Source organism: Coffea arabica, chromosome 6e (assembly GCF_036785885.1).
Source record: "Coffea arabica cultivar ET-39 chromosome 6e, Coffea Arabica ET-39 HiFi, whole genome shotgun sequence".
Lineage (NCBI taxonomy): Eukaryota > Viridiplantae > Streptophyta > Magnoliopsida > Gentianales > Rubiaceae > Coffea > Coffea arabica.
The window spans coordinates 15,414,462-15,438,217 of record NC_092321.1 but is presented as its reverse complement, the minus strand read 5'-3'; the positions used below and the strand labels follow the sequence as shown (position 1 = coordinate 15,438,217).

Sequence of the window (23,756 nt, the reverse complement as noted above, 5' to 3'; positions counted from 1 at the left end):
TCTCTTTTTTTTTTTTTATTCTTTTTGGAGATTTTCTGCCAATATTGGAGTAAATGACCATTTTGTGGATATAATTTTTTCTTATTTTTTTTTATGTAGATTGATGAGTTAAATCGGCTTCAATCAGTTAGTAACCAAACAGAAAACAGAATAAACAAAGAACTAAAGTTAAAGAATTTTAAGATATTTGATGTTGAATTACCACTATCTGCCATCAGTATTCTTGTGATTGAATTTGAGATGGTATTGATGTTTTGGTTTCTTGTTTACAATGAGAAACCATCAAAAATTGTTTCTATTTGCATCCTAGGGACATCCCATTAGTACTAATTTGAAGCTACAATTTGGCTGTAAATTGTTCCCTTGGATTTTTATCACGTGGCTAGGCATGTCAATGAGTCGGGTCTTATCCAGATCCAACCTAGATCCAATATATTTGGATAGGATTTGAATTTAATTTCTCAAATCCAGACCCTACTTAGACCCAGACCTTGTGAGAGAGTCATGGGTCTGGATAGGGTCTGATTTTCTAGAATTCATATCCAAATTCAGATTCATACCAGACCTTATCCAGATCCATATTTATTTAATTAAATAATATATATATTAGTAAATTTATAAAATAATATAATATTTTATGGCTATTGGATCGAATACAGTAAGATTTTATGGCATTAGAATCTGTATTTAGTATTGGTGGTTGGGTGATTGATGAGACTCGTGGCAAATTGCTTCTAGATATGGTTGAAACATTAGTGATTACTGATGATTGGATTGAATAAAAAAAAATGAGTAAGTGTTTATAAATTTTTTTATTCTATTATTTATTTGCCATCGATTCTTAGTCAAATGATTTTTATCTCATTGACTATTTTAGTGCTGGACTGCGAGACATCTACCAATATTGAAGTTTAAATAAGAAAAAGAGGTACAGAATTACATTTTTTTAATAAGACTAAATATTTATATATGTTATAGTTGTTTTCTTTTTTTAAAAACTAGTCCTAGTTATCATTGTAATTGATACAAACTTTTTCAAGAAAAGGAGAAAAGGTAAAGGCAAACAAATGAAATATTGGATGTGGATACAGTTGAATCTTTGAAAATATATAGAAGTAGTCAATAATAATTCTTTCTTTGAATTCACAGTATTGCATTCAACTTGTTGAATGTTAATTTTATTATTTAAAAACAAAAATTGGATGGTATTTATAGTATTTATGAACTCTATATTTAAATACATTTTTACTTTAGTATGTTCAGAAAATATCCATGGATGCCCGTTGGTATGGATTACTTTTTCAGATTCAAAAGGGTATGGATCTGGGTCTGAGTCTAACTAAATTAAATGGGTCTGAATCTGGATCAAAGGGATCCAACCTAGACCCTATCCATTGACATGTCTACACATGGCAATAAAATATTTCAGCCAAAAAAAAGGGGTACAAATAGAGTAGATTTCTCTTTTTGGTTTTGATGAGGGGTGGAGGAGGTAGGAGATTCTTTTTTTTCTTTTTTGGGTGGGAGTGGTGTGCGCAGGGTATTGGGCAGTTGGGGTACTTTCGTGGCAACGTTAGCTACTTCTGCCTAATTCAGTTGCAGAAACATTACGCTATTAGGTTCACCAAATTAACTATCCTAAGAGCAGAGCAGTAGCAGAAAATCCTAATTAGTATTTGGATTATTGTCTTTCGTGACTAATTCTTCCAAATTCTCCAAGGCTTCATTTTTATTGAGGAATTTGATAAAAAATTTAAAATTTATTCAAATCGTTGTAACTGTTTGGATTTCTTGATAGTCATTTGGATTTGTAATACAATGATATTATTAAAATATATTTTAAATGCTAGAATAATTAATAATTTATAAATTTAAATACCTCTTAAATAATATAAATAAGGATTCAATAGAATTTCAAATCTTTTGTCAAATATCTTTGATCCAAACGCAAGAGCCTTATCATATCTCCCCTAATGGTCATAGTTTACGTGTGAACTTGACATGCGTGCATTTACTTTTAGCATGAAAAATGTGATTTGGTTGGACTGGTTGGTGGTCGATATTTGCTACTATTAGTAGTATTTGATTTGCCTTTGGATTTCAATTTTCATGTATAAACATGTAAGATTGGTCCAGAAGCTGATGGTTGCCAGATGTCAATCTTTTAAATCTTCATCGACTGGATAGATGAAGTGATATGTGCCACAGATTCGGTAGGTGAACTTGATAGGCAGAGCTTTGGCCCTGTGGCCAAGTCCCTTTTACAATAAAAAAAAAAAAATTAAAGTAGATTTTAGGGCATTTTTTTTTATTTATTCAAATCTGTATATTTATTATTATTTGTTTAATTTAATTTAATTTATATATTTATTAGCCCTTTTCATAATCTCTTTAACTTCTGCTCATCTGACAAGTGTTTGATGGGTTGTCCACCCACCCGGCATGTCACATTTCTACAAAGGGCCTTACAACTCCGTTTCCTTCAGGTTCTTCCTACTTGTCCTTGAGAGGAAACACGGTCCCCCCCGCCGCGGAGGGGAGGGGTGGTGTCGGGGAGGACCTGACTGATGCATGTCATTTAACGGACTCGTATAATTAAAAAGAGTAACATTAAAAAAGTACTTGAAGGAAAGAGATGAAACGTTGATTTTATAAATACCCATTATGCGTGTATATAAGTTATATTAGTAAAAAAAATAAAAATAATTAAAAGTTAATACACACATTTCATCACTGAAAAAGTTCACATTTAATAAATTCGGCAATATAAATAAGCAACAAAATTGTACTAATGATGAAAACAGACTAGTCATCCCTTTTAGCATGATGTTTGCTATAATTCCTGTAATTTTGAACAACAAAAATTTCAAATTTTGTCTTCCTTTTTCCTCTTTCCTCTATTAGGTATATCAATTGATGTTATTTTATAAATACAAGTCATCGTTCATTATTAAAAAAATTTCAACAATTATTTTCATTAATTAGTGCTCTAATTATTTAATCATTTAGATATTAATAAAGGAGAATGGAGGGAAAAGAATGGCAAAATTCGAAAAGTTTTTCATTCAAAATCACAAAAATCATGTCAAAAGAGTGACTAGTCTATTTTGCTGAATCTTGTGATCATTATTATAGTTTTGTTATTTATTTGTGTTGTCTAATTTATTAAATGTGAACTTTTTAAGTGATGAAATGTGTGTATTAATTATTTTTATTTTTTTACTTACAACTTATATACATGCATAAGGGGTATTTATAAAGTAAAAATTGTATCTCTCTTCTTAAAGTACTTTTTAATATTACTTTTCTAATTGAACTAATTTTGTTATCAAAACCTTAACATCAAGGAAGGTTTGTTTAATTTTGCAAACTTCATGAGAGGCTAGTGAAATTGTCAGAAACTTTAGGAGAGATTTCTGAAATTATCCCTATTCTAAACTCTTTCGCCTAATATTCCAAAAATCTTTTGCGTACATTTGATTAATTCGTCCTATTTTAATTACTAAAAGATGTTGCTATCCTTGCCAATTTTTGCAATTGGCACTATGTAAAGGGGTTGGACTTTGGATTATGTGAATTTTCGTACTATTTGTTTTTGTTTTTATTTGGATGCTGTTACCAGATTGGGGCTAACTGTTTCTCTACATGATTATGATGTATTTTGATATTCCTTTCCCAAAAAAAAAAAAAAAAACAGAAGAATGAAAGCTAGAAAAAGACACTAGTACGTGGCGATAATTACCGACAATTGTTGATCGAAGGATTGATTGTAGTAGGATAATTGCCGACAATAATTTCAGAAACATCCTCTAAGATTTCCAACAATTGCACTGATCTCCCTCAAATTTTTAAAAATTCTACAAATCTCCCTAAAACACGTTAGCTTGTAATAAGTCAAGCCCAATTTAAAAATTAAACAATAAAAAACTGGGTTCAAGCGAGAGAAGACCATATGATTCTAGAGATGCCCTTCATATGTTACGTTAGTTAGCTAATCTATTATAAAAGCATAAATTGTTATTTAAATAAAGTACAAACTAAGAGGTGTAAGTACAAATAAGGGTACTATCGAGCCGAGTCGAGCTTGAGTAGCACCATACTCGAGCTCGAATTCGATCAGAATCAGTGCTACTCGAGCTCGAACGAGTAAATAAATTTGGACTCGAGCTCGACTCGATAAAATAAAACTAAACTCGAGCTCAATTAAATATCAAGCCTGATTTACTCGAACTCGAGCTCGAGTTTTGAATTAAATCTATAAATTTTTCTCAAAATATATAATATGAATATAATATGAATATATAATATAAATATAATATGAATATATAATATAAATATAATATGAAAACTCGATTAAACTCGTCGAGCACTCGAGTATTTATTTTTGGAGTTCGAACTCTTCTCTTTGAATGTAACGAGTAGAGCTTGAGCTCGATTTGACCGAATTCAAACCAAGCTTTTGATCAAACTGCTCGCAAGCTACTCGCGAGCGGCTTGTCTTGATTGCACCCTTAAGTACAAATGCTTGCAAATGCAAAGTATCAATTTCAAGCTTCTACAACTATTTGCAACGGCGGCTCTTTACAACAGTTACTTCCAGGAATACTTATATAACAAAATCAACAAACAATCACAGAGAAATTCTAGAGAGTTTAGATTAAAGAATTGAGGTGGAATCACTAAAAATATAATAAGAAAACTAGTTTAAACCACGAACTGGAATAACAAGGTATGATCTTTTCAAGCCATAGAAAAAGGCTTGAACAAATATTGCATTGTTTTAGTTTTAAATTGTGATTATTTAGAAATTGGCGTCCTTTTCTCACAATAAATTAGAATTTTTTTTAGTTTTAAATTGTGATTATTTTATTTATTCGATTGGTTACTGATTTAATTGATTAAGTCCACTTAGTTGCCACATATCTTATAACCTGTAGGGCTATCATCATTTCACCGGGTTTGATGTAAGCATTGGAACCCAATTTTATGATAAGGGAGGTCTTTGAAATTTTTGAAACCTTGAAAGAAGCCGGTGCAAGTGTCAGAAACCTCAAGGAAGGTTTCTGAAATTATTTTCAAATAATATTCTGTTTGCATCATAAATATGTTTTTCAATTTATATTTTTATATTTCTAATAACCTTTTATCCTATATGTATACATTATATCACAAAAAATGTTATAATAATTATTTTAAATGATACTCTATCCAAAACATACTCAATAGCAGCCACACTATCCAAACAATACTTAATCCAAACATACTTGAATCGATTTCTTTGTCATCTTTTCAATATCAAAAAGGCACCCGGACAATAGCAGCCACACTATTCTTAGAGTGTGATATTCATCTTCAGCCTTTCTGCTTCAAAGAAAGGTGAATGCTCTTCTAAACGAGACATGCTTCAAGGTCAGTATCATGACTCGGGTTCAAGGAGCCTATTATTAGGAAAGCTCAGTCAACCTTGAGGTACTTGGAAAAAAGAAAGGACAAGTGAAAAAATAGGTGCAAAGCTGGAATGAAGAGCCGTCAGAGTTAAATCGACAAGATGGAATGAGAAAAATATAGATAGATTTTACTTCGGACAAATTCTTGCTGTAACGTCTAACCTAATAAGCATTGCTTGCTTCATTTCACCTCAAGGAAAACAAAGCATAAATATTGCACCATCAATCATTTATCAGAAATAACAAGAAAAGAAAGAATTCTGTATCCCTGAAACAATGACAGATTTTTCCCTTTCAATCTTTGAACGGGAAGCTGCAAAGCTGGATTAATCAATGGGCAGTTGTCCTCCGGAAAAAGGGCTTTCTTGTCAAGTGCCGGGTTGATCATTAGTTGAGTGGTCGTTTTCACATTGGATCAAGCTTTTTCGATCTTTATGGGGAGATTTTGTTTGCTCAGAATGGAACCCAAGCAGGCTTCAAAAGATTTTGATGGACGCGGACGCTGCAGCATGTACTAATCAAGGACTTCCTCTAAAAGTGATTTATCGATTAAGTTTGCAGTAATCGGTTTGTTGGGTATGAATTATTGGATTGAGTTAGGCTTTCGTTTGAAAGTCCTCCTGTTGGTTTGATCCACTAAGGGCAGTCCAGTCTTGTTTCTTCGTTTTGGATGGACGGACCAAAATCTGTCAAGAAACCCATGAGGTCAGTCTGATGATTAGTTGAACCCATGAAGATGAGCCTAAATTTGGGATCAGTGGTTTCTGTACTAATAATTTCACGGTACAATGTAAATAATGTCGTCACTAAAGTAATAATGCGCAAAAACACACCAAAATTTTTCCCTTGCCAAAAAATTTGTGCTTCAAATTCAATTCCAACCATTTAATTTTAAGGTAGTTTAGGTCCCACCATAAATTGCTGTTTACAATCCATTCTGTGATTGCAAAGGCTTTTGAACCCTTAATTTGTCCCATCCCTCCTGTAATCCTGCTTACATTGGAGTATTTGGATACCAAAATTATTCCAAATAATATGTCGCTTGCATCACAAACACATTTCTCAACCTACCTTTTTATATTCCCAATCACCTTTTTATCTCACATACATCATATCACAAAAAGTGCTACAGTAATTATTCCAAATAATACACTATCCAAATAATAGTAAAGTTCATTCATCACTAGAATTTATTTGGGAGCTGACTCACAACATTGTAAAAATTTTCAAAAAATTAAAAATATTCCCAACACACTTACTTCTCAATTGGTAAGGACACAATAATACTTTTTCTCATAAAACGTGCAATTATTCCGAAAAGCGACTAATAGTTTCTAACGCATAGGCGTAGCTTGACCTGTGACAGTGATACCACCCAAACTTTTTATTATCGAAAACAAAATAAAATAAAATAAAATGCTTCCTAAAGCAACCGTTGAGATTGTTGGGGTTCTTTGTCAAGTTTCGAAAGTGCTAGACAGCTTTGTACATCTGTGGTCTATTATCAGACTTGCATTTTTATATTAGCTTTGGAAGTAAGTTGCTTTTGTACATCCCCTGTGGTTTGTAAATATATATACATCATTGTTGCTAGACAGCTTGTAAACGGCTAACATCTGATTGAGCACAGCAAGTTTGACCTCTTTAGCATCAAAAGTGCAAGCTAAGTGATGTATTTTTAATCCAAGTGACAAAGAACTCTGGTGTTTTTTTTTTTTTTTGTGGGTGGTGGGGGGGGGGGGGGGGGGGGGTTGGTGGTAAATAATGGAATTTCATCCGTTCAGAGAAAATTGTGTTAATGGCAACAAATACATAGTTATCATGCGATAGAACAACAAGGGATAGATCTAATATTGTTTGGATTGCATTTTCATGGAAAAATTACTGTAGCGATTTGATGTATGTGAGGAAAAAAGGTAATTGAGAAATGCGATCACGGAAAACGATGTAATTTTTCGACGACAAATCGCAATCCAAACAAGGCATTATTTCCTTCGAACATTAAATAAAAAAATCAATGAAAATATACACCATAAATCTCCAAAATTTCTAATATTGATAAATCTATGCAGTTCCAATACATAATCCGTGCATGTTGTTTTCCACGGTAAATATTCTAAGTTTCAAGGGACAGTTTAGATTTAACCAAATTGATCTGAGCAAATTCAGAAAACAAAAAATTGTCAATCTTCAATATCGAACTCTGCTTCTCTATATCGAAGATGAAGTGCATTACTGCATACCCTTTAAATTTAACAACAAGTGTAATAGTTTGAATTCTGATTTGCGGTTAGAACTGCATGTTAATGTGTTAGTTATATGATTGCCAACTCAACTAAAGGGGGTTGGTTTGAAGTGTAGTGCTGAGTAAAATGCTGATTAACTTGAGATTCGTATCAAATTAGGCTAAACTTGAACTGAAGATATATGCAAAGTTGTAAATGATGGATGAACAAAATTTTAAGAGCGGGACGTGTCCATAGCTCTGAAAGTTCCAAGGGGCCAATCCGAAAGTCCGCTGAAAAGCATAGCCTTTTGTGATGTTCAGTGGGATGCTGGTACTGATAGCGGAATTTGCAAGTTGTTTGTTTGAGGTCTCTTTTCTTTGATCTGAAAACGTCTTCGCCATTTTTGTTTTCTTGTTGACCACTTGCGACCTCATACAAGAAGACACCTGTCATTGTTGGCAAAATCTGGTCAGCTGGAAACGGCATTAAATTACATAACCACGTTGGAAACACCTGATTTAAGGGTAATGACAGTTCAGATGATTTAGACGTCCATAATAATCCATCAAGTGTGAGGCTTGTTGTGATAATGGCGAGCCAGATTCTTAATGTCACTTTACACACCAAAGGAAGAAACCAAAAACCCGCAAACATGAGTTAATTAATGGATTGCAATTTTCCTCCAAAAAAAAACTTTTACGTTTTTCTGTCTGTGAACACGTTTTTCAATCACCTATCTATCTCGTGTACAACAAATTGCTATATTACAATTTTCTACAAAAACTCTAAAAAATAACAATCCAAACGGGCTCTTTGCTAGATAATGGCAAGTTTAAGAATAACCAAAGAAAACGTCATTAAACACAAATTTGTAGATTAGAGAAAGGTTAACATGATGTTTGGAGATCATTTGGACAAGTTGGCCTTGATGTTTCTTGTCTTGGTGCAGGGTAAGACAGTCAAGCACGGGATCAAGGTGGTTATTAATTGCCAATTGAACTCGCAGAAAGATGGTATGCGATTTGTGCTTTGTAGCCGATACAGAAAATCTGCGAATCAAAATCGCGAGTTCAAACGAGTCAAAGAAGACGACTAAAACCTTTCAAGAAGTGGAGACTCCTTTTAATTTAGCTCCTGTTTTTGGATAATTTCTGTTTTCTATTGATTCTGCAGGACTTACCTGCGACAACATGGCTAGGATCTATCATGAAGGGCCAGAAAAATAGAGCGTAATTTGTCTTGCTGATAAGGATATTTTTTTTTTTCCTTTTTTGAGGCCAGAAGAAAAGAGCATAATTTGCTGAGACGCAATTAGACAAGTGGAAAAAAAGAATTATGATTCTCTAGGTTACTTATCCAGATAATGATCCACGTTTAAATGTCGCAATCATAGGGAGATGTTGATGATGGAGTTGTAGAAATAATAATTAAGTTCAGTACTTAATAAATAAATATGTTGCTTCCAATTTTTATTTGCGCTCAAATGAATGAATCACTTCAGATGAACTAAATCTTAAATGTAATTACCAGTGCCCCGAGAGTTGAGCTGAGCGGTAAGATAAGAGGAATTATAAATAAAAAGCTGTCCACTGCAAAAAAAAAAAAAAAAAAAATGTAATCATCAAATAAACATGTAGAAATGAGTCAAAGTGTTTAATTAGAATGTGTTGACCCGGGAATTTTTTAACTTTATTCTTTCTTCCACATGATTGAAGAATTCCTCTTGTACACAATTGTTGTTGGGGGAAAGTGTAGATGCAGGTCCCTTGGGTAATTTTTAGGTAAGGACTTATGGATTGATTGAGAGGTTCTCAAATCAATAAACTTTTGCTGAACACATACTTGATGTAAATACCTCAAAATTGTTCTTCAACCCTTAATTTTGTAACACCCAAAAATAAATAATCGAAGAAACAATCACATCCATTCTAATTTTCCGTCAGGGAGAAGTACTCAAGTTGTATTCTTCCTAACCATGATTGGCTAATACTTCTGACCACTGAGTAATTTTTCTCTTTTTTTCGGTAAACAAGTGATGATGATAACTTACAAAAACCAGAAAATCAGGGCTAATCAGCTTGGGAATTCCCCAACTTTTATGTGTTTAATTAATGGATTAAATGCCTTCTATGCGTCCTTTTTTTGATTATTATTTCATTCTTTTGTTACTTCTAATTAAATCAGCTTAAAAACTTGATTTGTGCGTCCTACCTACTTAAGTTGGAAAATAAGTGTGCATCGTGAAACCTGTGAAATATGTAACATTGGAGATAGTTATCTTAAGTGCACTAGAATTGAAAGTTTTGTGAAATAAGTGTGCATCGTGATATTTGTGAAATATGTAACATCGGTAGGTCGGCAGATAGATAGATAGATATATATATATATATATATATATATATACATATATATATGTATAGAAAAACGACATGTTTCACTTTTCATATTTGACAAAAATATTCTTTCATCTCTCATTTTAAAACAAAACAAATTCATCCTTGACATTTAAAAATTAAAATTATTACATCCTTGAATCTAACTTTCAATATGAATCAAACCATCCAATAACCAATAATAAATTTCGCAGATAAAATTGATAGATCACTCGATCAATCTCATCACATTTACATGACATTTATTGAACCAAAAGAAAAAAAATTAAAAATTAAAACATAAACAGGCTGTTCTTTGTCTTGGAATAATAGAGTTTTTTTGAATAAATCTTTTTGTGTATCGATAGTATACTCTTACGAGTTTAGATGTATATCATACATAAAAATTTGGTGTTTAAATTTAAATTAAAATAATGTGACATGTATTTAGACCCGTCAATGTATACAATGTATGAAAGATTAATCCATTTTTTATGTTATAATTTTTATGTTTCCTTTTTGGGTTCATTAAATTTTACGTGAATATCAAGTTGAATTAACCAAATGATCTACCACCAATTATACCCTCGAAATTTGTAATTAGGATGATGGATAGTTAGATTCAGATTGTTGATTTCAAGGATGTAATAATTTCAATTTATAAATGCCAAGAACGAATTAGGTTTATTTTAAAAGTGAAAGATAGGATATTAGGCCCAAAAGATAAGGGCATGTTAAAGAACTGACTTACAATACTGCACTCTACCCATTAGGCCCCCAAAAGAGGAAAAGATTAGGACACAGTCGGACTGCAAAGGCGTAATAGACAGAATCAATGGAAGGAAATATGACGATTGCCATATTGGACGCCTGAGGGAGTGTTATGTTGAATGTTGCTTCACTTTCATCAGAAGGGAATATAAGTACTCTGTCAGCCATCAATTAGCACAATTTGCTATTGATTTGAAACTTGATCTTTGTTGGAAGGAATCCTTCCCCCTGTGGCTGACCAAAGCAGCACAGGAAGGCTCTAGGGCTGTTGTCACTTCATTGTAATATCCATTATGATTATACAAAAAATTATTGTTGTAGTTTGGAAAAAAAAAAAAAAGAGATTAGGGCCCCCCAAAAGGAAAAAAAAAATCAATATCCAACAGAGGATATATCATAAAATGACTTATAAGGAATTAAGGATATTAGTTTAAAAGCTCCATTTTTATGTCTTTACATATTGGATATTTTCTACCACTTATAGATTTACCTTTTTATAAAAATAAATAAATAAAATGAAATTGATAATAAAAAGCAAATGCCTACCACTAAGGCTCAATAACATGGATAAACCTAAACTCTCAATGCTCTGGGATTCAGAGGTCTCTCAATAGTCTAGGATTCAAAGGTCCTGGGTATTAATTCCCCTTCTTCCTCCTTGCTTCTTAAATCTCATTCCTCGCCTGTTATAAATAAAATTTTTAAAAAAAAAACTAAACTTTCAGTGAACGTTGAGGAATCTTAGAAAAACTGGGTGGGCCAAAGACAATATAGCAAGAGAATGGCAAATCCAAGGAGAGCCAAAGTTGTACTAAATGTAGAGCAATTCTAGAAAATTCGGGTTCAATCCAATCCGCAAGCCTTCCCTTCACTTTGGTAAAGTAATTGTAACATAATAAAAAGGTAAAACCGGAAAACCCTTTATTTTAATTTTATTTTGTGAAATTGTATCTCTCTTATTGAAAAGGAGATCAGTATGGTTTCGTGTTAGATGCGTCATGTGCAATTATAGTGTGTTTTTATCTTTTCTATTGTGCTCTGTTGCAAAAAAGTGACCGGCCGCAAGTGTACCAACTTGCAAGACCATAACGGCAACACCCCGTGTCCTGTGCTGTGGGACGGCATATCCTTTTTGCGGCCCTCGTGAAATCTATAAAAGGCCCATCTGTACCCTCTTCAATCCTCGAATCATTTCATATCTTCTCTTTCTCACAAGTCACAACACCGGAGCTTCAGACACAAGAATCACTCTCTACATCGATCTTCTCTCTTTCCCCTTTCTCCTCCTCCTCCTGCTTCTAACCTCGATTTGTCATGGCGGAACAACAGCTAAGTAAAGCCCTTACTAGGGCGGAGTCGTCTATTCCAGATTTTGGTCCTCCTCCAAGGCCTAAAAGGAACAAATATTCCTTGGCCTGTGCTCTTTTAGCCTCCATGACATCAATCCTGCTTGGTTATGGTAAGATCAGCTTGCTCCTAATGTTTACTTTTCCTTAGATTAAATTACCTCTCCATTTCTTTCAACAAATTTTTTTTTTAAAAAAATAAATTTTATCCTTTTTCAGTAAAGTTTCCCTTTTCATTTCCTGATCCCTCCAGCCCCTGTACCCCAAAAAAAAAAAAACAATTATCATGAGTTTGTCTTCTTTTTTTTTTTTTTTTTTGCTTGTTGAAGAAATTCTTCTACTGATGTAGTAGCATGGATAATTTCCTAAAACCCTCCAATCCCACGAAAAAAAAGGAATAAATAAATAAAGAGAGAGAGAGAGAGAGAATTATTATACTTTTGTCTAATTTTTTTTTTTTGTTGGCTCGTTAAAGAAATTATTTTGTTCTTGATGGAAGTAGAACATACACTTGAGGAAATTTAATAGGTGGAGTGTGTACTGAAATCTTTTGGTGGTCCATGCACATGCAGACACAGGAGTGATGAGTGGAGCCACACTTTACATAAAGCAGGATCTTCACGTCTCCGATGTACAAATAGAAATTTTGGTGGGAACCATCAATATATACTCTCTTGTGGGGTCAGCCATTGCCGGAAAGACGTCCGACTTGGTTGGCCGACGATACACCATAGTCATCGCCGCCGTCGTCTTCTTCGCCGGGGCCTTTTTAATGGGATTTGCCACCAACTATGCTTTCCTAATGTTTGGCCGTTTTGTGGCCGGAATAGGAGTCGGCTATGCTCTCATGATCGCACCCGTATATACCGCCGAGGTGGCTCCGTCATCATCTAGAGGTTTTCTCACTTCTTTTCCAGAAGTGTTTATCAACTTTGGTACGTGGTCTTTTTCTATTGACTCATCCACCATTATTATATTACTATTAATAATAATAAAATTGTTGCTTGTCCCGAAAAAATTGTTCGTGTGGTTGGTCCACTACAAGTACATTTATTTGTATACGTACATTTTTGTCTTCTTATAATTATGATAACGGGCAGAGGAAGCAAAATGTCATCCTTGGAAAGGGACCATGCTAGTCTAATCTCCCAACCATTTTGTTCATTCATGTTCATAGCTTATAGCTTATAAATAGACATGAATATCTTGAAAAGGTCAAGAGGAATCTAAATAGTTGATTTCAATAGAGGTTTCGGATTCGAGTAGTAGCAGTTACACTATTAAAAAAAATAATTAATTTACATTGACTCATTAATTTAATAATTTTTAGATTGATGATTTATATGATCATTTACATTTATCTAAAATAAACAACAAGACAAGACGTGGATTCGCAGGAAACCACCTAATGTTGTTGCTAAGAATTATTGGTTGGATGTGTTGTTTTGGGTCATCAACTTATTATCAAAGAAGGAAATGCCATATCTTTTCTTGTTTGTGTAGGTTGTGGAATTTTTGACTTTAAATTTTGTCTAACAACACTAGGAGGATGAGTTTTTTTTTTTTTTTTTTTTAATAATGGGGGCTACTTAGCTACTAGTTGGCCCTATTATCCTCATTAGCTCAACCGTAGTTATACCCTTTTTGATGACTTTACTTCTCAGTGCAAAAGTGCACTACAATACATACTCCATGGAAATAAATACGTGACACGTACATAGTGAGATATATTAATTTACTCTATAGCCCTCTTTTTGTTAAATGTTTTTTTTTTCATATAGATTTTTTAATCCTCTCGTGCATCCTCGTAGCTTTCTCACTTGTCCCCAGCCGAACCTGAACTTTTTCTTCTTTAATCCTTTCACCTATTCCCATACCCTTCTCACCCATAATACTGCGTTTGATAGGAGAGATTTGGCCGGAAAAAAAAAAGTGATATAGGAAATCAATTTTTCAACGTTTGGGAGATTCTTGATGTTAAAAAAGAAAGAAAATAGGCTAATTTGGTTAGATCTGTTTTGACGCTACAGTAGAGAAAAGTTTTCTGTCTATTTTGGGTTGATTTGGACAGAAAGCAAAAGTGTGCCTATGAATTTTTTTTTTAAAATGATTAATTGAACAAATTTTTAATGACATATGTATCCAAAATCTTTTTTTTTTCTTTTTTAATCTCTCAAACAACATAAAAAATTTCTTTTTATTTCTTTCATTAACTTAAGATTTCTTTTCCTTTTTTTTTCTACCCTAAACTCCCAAACTAGCCATAAGTGTCATCAAACAGTGGAGAAAACTCTGCATAGCCTTTCTCTCGCCATTGAATCTATATTTGTTAAATACTTGATTGTCTTTCCTTCATTTTATATTTTATCCTTCAAATGAAAAGACTAAGGAGATGACTCATCTTCTCATGTCTCTTAACAACCACTAGAATTCGTTATTGTTTATCTTCTCATTGTTTTCAAGTTGTGAAGAGCAAGGAGGAATCCTAGGATTCCAGAGCTTCCGTCCTGAAAAGTCCCGAGTTATGTGAAGAGTCTCATGAAAAGATTGATTGATGGACTTTAGATCTGATAAGAACAGAGAATAAACTAACAAGACCTGCAAGTAAAACGGATGATTATCCTACGGGATGACCTAACACATGAATAATAGTACAGTTCTTCGCAAGAACCGCAAGTTTTTTTTTTTTTTTTTTTTTCCCTTGGTTCCTTCAAGGCTAGTGGGGTTGACGGTGATTAGGTGGGATCGAGAATCAATACAAACCCTGCCAGGTATCACTATGGTTACGTAGTTATTTGAGAGTCGGTCATTATAGCAATCGACTAAACCCAAAACTTGATAACTACAAGCATGAAGAAGCATCCAACAAGGCAAAGACGCCAATTGCAACAATGACCTATCACTTTTTTTTATTCACCAAGCAACATATTAATAATTCCTATGGTCACCGCGCTTTAATTCTTGACAACGTGGAAAACATTGCATCACCTATCACGTTGGATGCTGTACCATAACTTTGTAACGTTGTTGTTAAAAGAAGAATATAAGATTCAATTTCAGTAGTCAATGATTTTTTTTTTTTCTTTTGTGTTTCTTGAATGCAACAGGTGTCTTGCTGGGATACGTGTCTAACTATTTTTTTGCCAAGCTTCCCATTAACTTGGGCTGGCGGTTCATGATGGGGGTTGGTGCGCTGCCCTCAGTGCTTCTAGGCCTCGGGGTCTTGGCCATGCCGGAATCGCCCCGATGGCTGGTGATGCAGGGCAGACTTGCGGATGCAAGAAAAGTTCTGGACAGAACCTCCGAGTCTCTGCAAGAATCACACGACAGATTGGCTGATATCAAGGAAGCCGCCGGCATCCCTGCCGAGTGCAATGAGGACGTTGTCGAGGTGCCCAGACGCAAGAAGGGCGGTGCGGGCGTGTGGAAAGAGCTGTTCATCCACCCTACACCCAAAGTTCTGCACATTTTAATCGCAGGCATCGGTGTACATTTCTTCCAGCAAGCGAGCGGGATAGATTCCGTGGTGATGTACAGTCCTAGGATTTTTGAAAAAGCGGGCATCGCGAGCACTAACGGGAAGTTGCTCTGCACCATAGCTGTCGGTGTAACCAAAACCATCTTTATCTTGATTTCCACATGTTATCTGGACAGGGTCGGTCGGCGTGTATTGCTTATCGCTAGCTCTGCTGGTTTGGTGGCATCGCTCTGGGGACTGGCCATTGGATTGACGGTCATTGATCATTATCCAGGACAGAAGCTGACATGGGCCATAGGCATTTGCTTTTTCTGCACGTTGTCAAGCGTGGCGACCTTCTCGTCGGGGATGGGTCCGATTGCTTGGGTGTATAGCTCTGAGATTTTCCCTTTGAAGTTGAGGGCACAGGGGAACAGCATAGCCGTGGCCATCAATAGGGTCACTAGCGGCATAATCTTGATGACCTTTATTTCTTTGTACAATGCCATTACTATTGGGGGGTCCTTCTTTTTCTACGGGGCAATTGCATTTGCTGGCTTTCTATTTTTCTGTACGCTGCTTCCTGAGACAAAGGGCAGAAGCCTTGAGGAGACGGAGGAATTGTTTGGCACCTTTTTCAGGTGGAGGTCGAGAGCGAGAGAGGTGGAGGGCAGGAAATGGGAAAATGAGAAGAATCGTCCTATTTAGATTAGTAGGTTGGAGGACATCTTGTTACCATACTTAGTTGGATGTTGAAATAATTATGATGTGCATTGCTTGTGTTCTAGTGGTGATGAAGCCTTGAGGAGGCGGAGGAATTGTTTGGCACCTTTTTCAGAGGTCAAGAACGGAAGAGGTGGAGAGAAGGAAAATGAAAAGAATCCTCCTACTTAGATTGGGTTGGAGGGCATCTTACCATACTTAGTTTGATGTTGAAATAATTATGGTATGCATTTCTTGTGTTTTCTAGGGTTGAGGGATTAGTACAGTCTAGTAGCATCTGAAGTGATTTTGCATTTCACTTCGGAAATTTATAATTAGGGGAATATTTTGGAATTTCCCTAATTCAAGTCTATATATATATGAATATATGTATGTGGTTTGATGTTTGAACAATACTACATCTTTGTGCTCCCTTTCCATTCCCAAAACAGTAATTAAGGAACCATCCTCATTGAAACTCCCTAATAAGTTAGTACTATAGTGTATTTGAAGTGTGTGAATTGTGAGGCGTAAAAGTCTCCCCTTGAATTATAAATGTGCGATTTGATAAACCGTCTTTGAACATCAATCTCTTCAAGAAATGAACTTTACTATATAATTCCCAACAAGTTACTATAGTATGTGAAGTATGTGATTTGATATCTGCTTTTAGCTCCATGAGTTCAATTACGGAACTTCAATCTCTTCAAGAAATGCGCTTCAATAGTTTTAACAAATAATCCGCTCAAACCCTTTATTTATGTGGTGGACCCTAAAAGATACGACTAATTGCTGACAATTATGTTTAATGGAAAATACATGTGCGGATCAGGTGCAGTGATTGGTCATAGCAAGAAGTACCAAGAGGTCAAGATTTCGCAATGATGATCGCACTGACTAGAAACATGGCTGTACAATCTGATAATCGCAATGTTAGTCGGCACAAGTCTCATCCTCGCACTCAACTTGTTTTGAAAATTCAGTGCATGCGCCAAGGAAACGTCATGTCCATTTGCATCTATTTGGAAGCAATTGTAACTTTCTAATCCAAGGAAAAAAAAAAGGTTCTCATTGCCTAATTTAGAACTCATTTTCTTTATGGAAACTTTCAAATTTTACACGGCAGTTCGTTTTTCCGGGGTTAGGTTGGGTAATGAGATCATTTGCAGTAGGTATTGTTGAGATAGTAATCGGAGAACAAAATTATCTTAGATTCATATCGAAACAACAAATGATTTGTTAAAAATTTTCTGTTTGGATTGCAATTTTCTGGAATTTTTGTTAAAAAAATGTACTGTAACAATTTGATATATGCGAGATAAAAAGGGGATTGAAAAATATGTTTATAAAAAATATATAAAAAAAAATTTCTGATAAAAAGATGGCTTTTCAGATAAGGATCCAAGGATAGGCGGAAAGGTGGAGAAGATTCAAAAAAAGTAGTCCCTTAATAATGATGCAAGAAATGTATGTTGCTGCTTTTGCCATGTAAAATGCGAACTTTCAGATGGAGATGTATCTGTGGCCAATCTTTTTCCTTTGTGCAAAAGAACTTCTTTTCTCCTCTACCATGGGACTGCAATATATTATGAGCCCAAGCTTTGTCCATCCCCTTTGGGGACCTTGTAGGATAACTCAAAGCCGTGTACAACAGGGGAAAGGGCAAAGAAAATACACTTTTATTTGTTGGCTTGCTGACAAAATGGCTATCTGTCAAGTTTTTGTATGGACTCTTCCAAATAATATAAATGACATCAGATTCTCTTCGGAGGGTAGAAGAATTGACATTGTCTATATATACGTGTTGCATTTTATAACCATATAATAATAGCTTTTAGAATGAATGGTATTCATTAAGGCCTCTCTCACAACTGTTTTGCTCTTTTTGATGGTTTGATCAGCCTTTTTTGTGGTGCTTCACCTTTGCTGGAATTAGCAAACGCGAACAGGTCGGCTCTAGTTAAAGCACGCGAAAAAAGGCTGGACTGAAATTCAAGTCCTAATCGACAACGGAAAATTGCTAGACAACAATACTGTAGGACCTGAATCATCTGTAGCAAATGTTTGCAAGTTGCACGTTTACAAGAAGCATAGAAGATAGGGTTAGTAATATTCCATTACATCATTAAAAGTGTCGGACTTTTCATTTCAAGATGTACCAAAATGTTTGTCATCTTATCAAAATCAAAATTACTTTTGATCTCTTTTTCCAATGTTATCCTTGTTTTTATCTATATTTCATACTAAATTTCAATTTTTGAGGATGATTTTGAAAATAAATCTACTAACATCACCATCAAATCATTATTCTTCAAAAATTAGAATCATGAAATGCAATAAATAATAAAAAAATATTATTTCCACTCCCACCATTTGTTATATCATATAATCTAATAAATAAAAATATATATAATAAAAATGATAGTGAAAATGCAAATAATAAAAAAGCGAGTGTAAATAACATTTCCCTAAATAATTTGGGAATGAGGGAGTAGTAAATTAATAGACCATCTCTTGTTGCCGGCTACTTACCATGATATCCAATGGAAGCTTAATAGTAATGACTTGCTATTAGTGTTATTAGACCCGGTTTCGGACCGGTCGAAATCGGTCTAACCGTGAACTGAACCTCTTTCTGAAGTGGTTTGTGGTATAAAATCATTTTAATAAAAAATCAGTCAAAATCATCAAAAATCGCCTAAACCAATGACCCGATTCAACTATTTGATTCGATTCTCAAACTTTTTTTTCTTATTTTTTCCAAACATAATTTGAGTTACTTAAATTGTAACACTTTCATTTATTAATAGGAATAAGAAAATGTCACACAATTAGTGTAAATATCAAAATCACTCTCATTCCTAAATGATCTCCAAATCAAGATGTTTTCATCCCTATGATATCATTAATTTAGTATCAGTGATTCCAACTTGCATTATATTTCTTTTAATTTAGTTTTCAAGTAGTTTTGGAGAATGAACATATTTTAACTATGAATTTATATTTTTATATATAATTATTAGTTGTATATTTAATTGCAAGTCTAATATTTTTGAAAAATTTTTCATGATTGGCCAAATACAATCAAGAACTTAATTTAAATATTTCTGAAGCTTATAAAAATATCAAAATGATTGTAACATCATGCTAATGTCAGCAGGTTTTTTAGAACGATTCGATCGATTCAACCAGTTAACCTTTGACCTAATAGTTTAGCCGAGTCGCTATTCGATCCAAGTTTGATAACATTACTTGCCATTGATGACTAGACATTCAGATTGTATGTAGGCATATCAATGGATCAAATTTTATCTAGATCCGACCTAGACCCAATGTACTTGGGTAGGGTTTGGATTTAATTTTTCAAATTCAGACCCTACCTAGAGCCAAACCCTGTACTTGGGTAAGGTTTAATATATAAAATATTCAAACCCATGAATATTTATAAAATATTCTAATATTTTATGGTCATTGAATAGAATACAGGAAGATTTCATGATTTTTTTTTTTCAAACCAATCCTAGTTGTCATTGTAATTAGTACAAAATTTTCCAAAAAAAAAGAGAGAAAGTAAAGACAAATAAATGAAAGATTAGACGTAAATGCAGTTAAAGTTTAAACAAAAAAATTGAACCAGTCAATAATAGTTATTTTTTGAGTTCATAATAGTACGTTTAACATCTTGATATTAATTTTATTATTTGAAAATAAAAATTGAATGATGCTTATATTATTTTAAATCTATATATTTTTAATATAATTTTACTTTAGTGTATTTAGAAAAATACAACGAGTACCCATTGGGTATATTCTAGGTTTGGATTTATTTTTTCAGACTCATAAGAGTTTGGTCTGGGTCTGAATCTGGGTCCAACTAAATTTAACAATTTGAATATGGATCAAAGATATCTAACCCAGACTTTACCCATCGACCTATCTAATTGTATGTATACCTCTTGTAAAGTTAGTTATAGGAATGAAATTGTTGCAAAAGATTGGCTTCATTGTCTATTATTTAATGGTTAATAATGCTCGGACGGTGGCCTCGTGTGAATCTGGACTGCTTTTGTCCTTGTCCAAACTCTATCGTACTCATATAGACATAGATTTTATTGTCTGCTCAATTTAAAATAAAAAAGTATTCCATAATGGATCTGGGCCCTTTTTCTTATGAAAAAGTTGAAAAGGAAAATCTTAAAAGGAAAAAAAGTAAAAAAAAAAAAGGAAAAAGTAGAAGGAAATCCTTAAACAAAATTTGTTTGGTTGGACACAGGGCAACTGAATTATCTAGGTCTGGCCCATAAATTTTCTCTTCAACCAACGTCAAGGCGGGCTTGGACCCTGTCTGGATCTGGATCACATTATTGATATTCGTCAGTAGTCACTTCGCCTTCGACATTGAAAATTGAAGAGTAAAATACCAAAAAACTTCCTGTGATTTGATAAATATTCAATTTAACTCTTTCTGATTTAAAAACGTACACTATAATTTCTTGTAATTTTTACTAAATTAAAAATTGGACAGAAAGCATAAAGTGTAACGGTTGTGTGTGAAATATCAATACTACCCATACTATACGTGAGATGCTTTTCATTTAATTTTCAATTTAATCGAAATCGTTGGGAGTCATAGTGTAATTTTTCAAATTAGAGGAAGTTAAATTGAACATTCAACAAACCATAGGGAGTTCATTTATATAAGGGCAATATTGGCATTTCATGTATAACCGATAGATTATATGCTTTCCGTCCAATTTCAATTTAGTTGAAATCACAGAGAGTTATCGTGTAAGTTTTCAAATTAGAAGGAGTTAAATTGAACATTTAGCAAATCACAAAGAGTTTTTGGGTATTTTACCCAAAATTGAAACACCACTTCCACAAATCCCATGTTGTTTGACATAGGATATATCCTGAAGATTTAACCGATGAATACTATGCCACTTTATTTGTTGGATTAATCTTTCCTATAATATATACTGTTAACGTTGGATAAATGATAATTATACAAAATTAAATTTGAAATTCTACTTTTACATATATGTTATGGATCTAACGGTGACAATATATACGTTATCAATGTACATAAGATTTACTCTTATTTTTTCACCAGCTTCTCCTCAAATTTACTTTGATGCAGTATAAATGTTAGTGCGAAAATCTCTAATCCAACTCAAAATTGTGCATGTATTTCTCGAATGGCATGGAATTATAGAAAATCAACTCATATATCCACATAGCAATTTCTTTCTGAGTTGTACATAACAATTGGCCTATGTCCCAAAACACAAAGTAAGAAATGCGCCAGTCCTCTTCCTTTGGCAATGTAATCCACTCTCATTTCTGTTGGAAAGTTTTCAGAATAAAACGTTACCTCTACATAGATGCTAGTTGATTAAATTGTCAATACATAAAAGGCTTGGTTGTCTAAATAAGTTTGTCTTATGATGAAAAGGTCCGTAAATACTATTGACATGTGGAGTAATGCAAACGCCAAACATGAGAAGCTAGGCATAGTGCCCATCACCTATTGGTCTGCTTGCAATTTGAGGTTGTCCAACTGAATTATTTTGGACCAAGGTCCTTGCAATGTTAGTAAAGCATTTATAGACTTGTATGGGATGAAATTTGTATTTTATGCGCCAACATTTCTCTTCGAAAGTACAATTAGAAACTCAAGTGGAATAATAGAGCATAACCTTTACTCACAATACACTAAAAAAAATTTAGACATTTTGTGACTTGTCAAATAGTTGCAAGTCATATGACATGAAATTGGTGATAATCACAAAAAGTATGGTTTTTAAGCCACAAATAACAGGCCCCAACGGGGTAGCTCGATTAGTGTAGTTATTCCTTTTTAGGCATGCCTACCAGAGTTCGAGTCCCGCTGTTAACGCACTCGAAGTGGGTTGAGGTGCCCGCTCTCGGGTCGCAGAGAATTAGTTTGGGTCGAAAGTCCGGACACCCCTGTGTCGACAAAAAAAAAAAAAAAAAAGAACAGAAATGACATTCAATTATGAGTTACAACTGATTTTGTAGCTTGTAAATGAGAATCACGGTTTACATAGTTACAATTGATCTTGTGACTTAAAAAATCAATTGTGAATATGTAAATAGTGACCCTTATTTATAAGTCACAAGATCAATTGTGACTTGTAAATGAACGTTATTTATATTAGTTATGACTTAAAAACAACTTATTGCTACATTCACCAATTTCATGTTATAAAAAGTAAGTTTTTTTAACTTGCATTAATCTGACAGTCATGAAGAGTCTAAATTTCTTGTAGTGATAGTAATAATTCTGGGTGTGTTTGTGTAGGAGATTATTTGAGAAAATTTATTTAAAATAAAATCATAACACTTTTTTGTGATATGATGTATATGACATGAAAATGTTATTGAAAACAAAAAAAAGTTGATTGAAAAATGTGTTTATGATGTAAACCAAATAAAATATTTAGAAAAAAAATCCACATCCAAAAGTAGTAGTTTTATCTGGAAAACATCCAGGGCACACTCAGCTATAATTGGTGCATGTATTAGGATCCCAAGGATAGTTAGTAGTTACGATAACAAAGTGTATGTACATGTTCCTGCATCTCCTTTTGCACTCCTCTGGAGGCTCTCCTACGCAAACTCGCAAAGGTCGAAACCCCTTAGCTAGCTATGTCTGCCCATGTAGCAGTTCTTCCAGTTCGTAGTGCAACTGACTAGGTTTGTTTTGTCTATTTTATGATCAAGAAAATAAACGTACGTGTACCTAGAGAAATAGACAGAAAAAAAATCAAACTTTCTGTATGAGAAATTATTGGTATATTAATCATGAATGCTACTTTATTTTGCCATTTCAAAGTTGAACTTTCTTTACGAGTTCAAACTTCCAGATTCTTGCTGCAAGAAGCTTTTCATTTGTTTTTTCCTGTTACGATATCTTCGTGCACTATTTTTCTTATGCATCCCATTTTATAGAGAAATTGCGGAGGCGCTGTCGCACTTGAAACAAATTCTACCATATTTAGAATCAAGGTCATTTTCCTTTCATATATGCTTTCATGGTGGCGAAATGATAATATGCCACAGCCCATATTTTATTTCCACATCAAATTTATGCTGAAATGAAAAAAAAAACTGCTCTTACTAAGTCCAAATTGCATTTGGACTCAAGAAGAGCAATTTTGGCGTTTTATAGAAAAATGACTGTGGAAAAAGAATGGGCTGTGCCATTTACAGCAGTATTCATAGTGAGACAAGGAAAGAGTCAGGAGGTCACGTTTGTGAAAGTCAGTTGAATCCTTAACGGAATAATCAATTGACATTCAATCTTCATAGAAATGCCCCCGTTTGGCAAACAAGTTTTTGGCCAAATTTGTCTGTCACAAATTTTTTAACAATATTAACTACAATAATCTCAAAAAAACTTTTCAAAG

General features: G+C 33.8%; 1 protein-coding gene across 1 annotated transcript; it reads left to right on the top strand.

The window, feature by feature from the left end:
• The first annotated feature begins 11,989 nt into the window (after nucleotides 1-11,989).
• On the top strand, nucleotides 11,990-16,737 carry LOC113707747 (putative polyol transporter 1). Its single transcript, XM_027230056.2, has 3 exons — nucleotides 11,990-12,277; nucleotides 12,737-13,099; nucleotides 15,272-16,737. Exons 1-3 carry the CDS (start codon nucleotides 12,133-12,135, stop codon nucleotides 16,327-16,329), a joined length of 1,566 nt encoding a protein of 521 aa, XP_027085857.1. The 5' UTR covers nucleotides 11,990-12,132; the 3' UTR covers nucleotides 16,330-16,737.
• Nucleotides 16,738-23,756: the final 7,019 nt, after the last annotated feature.

Excerpts from the sequence above, each read along its gene's own strand:
- LOC113707747 (XM_027230056.2), top strand. The coding sequence starts at position 12,133 with ATGGCGGAACAACAGCTAAGTAAAGCCCTTACTAGGGCGGAGTCGTCT. Across the intron at positions 12,278-12,736 it reads ATCAATCCTGCTTGGTTATG|ACACAGGAGTGATGAGTGGA; the intron begins GTAAGATCAGCT and ends ATGCACATGCAG. Across the intron at positions 13,100-15,271 it reads AGAAGTGTTTATCAACTTTG|GTGTCTTGCTGGGATACGTG; the intron begins GTACGTGGTCTT and ends TGAATGCAACAG.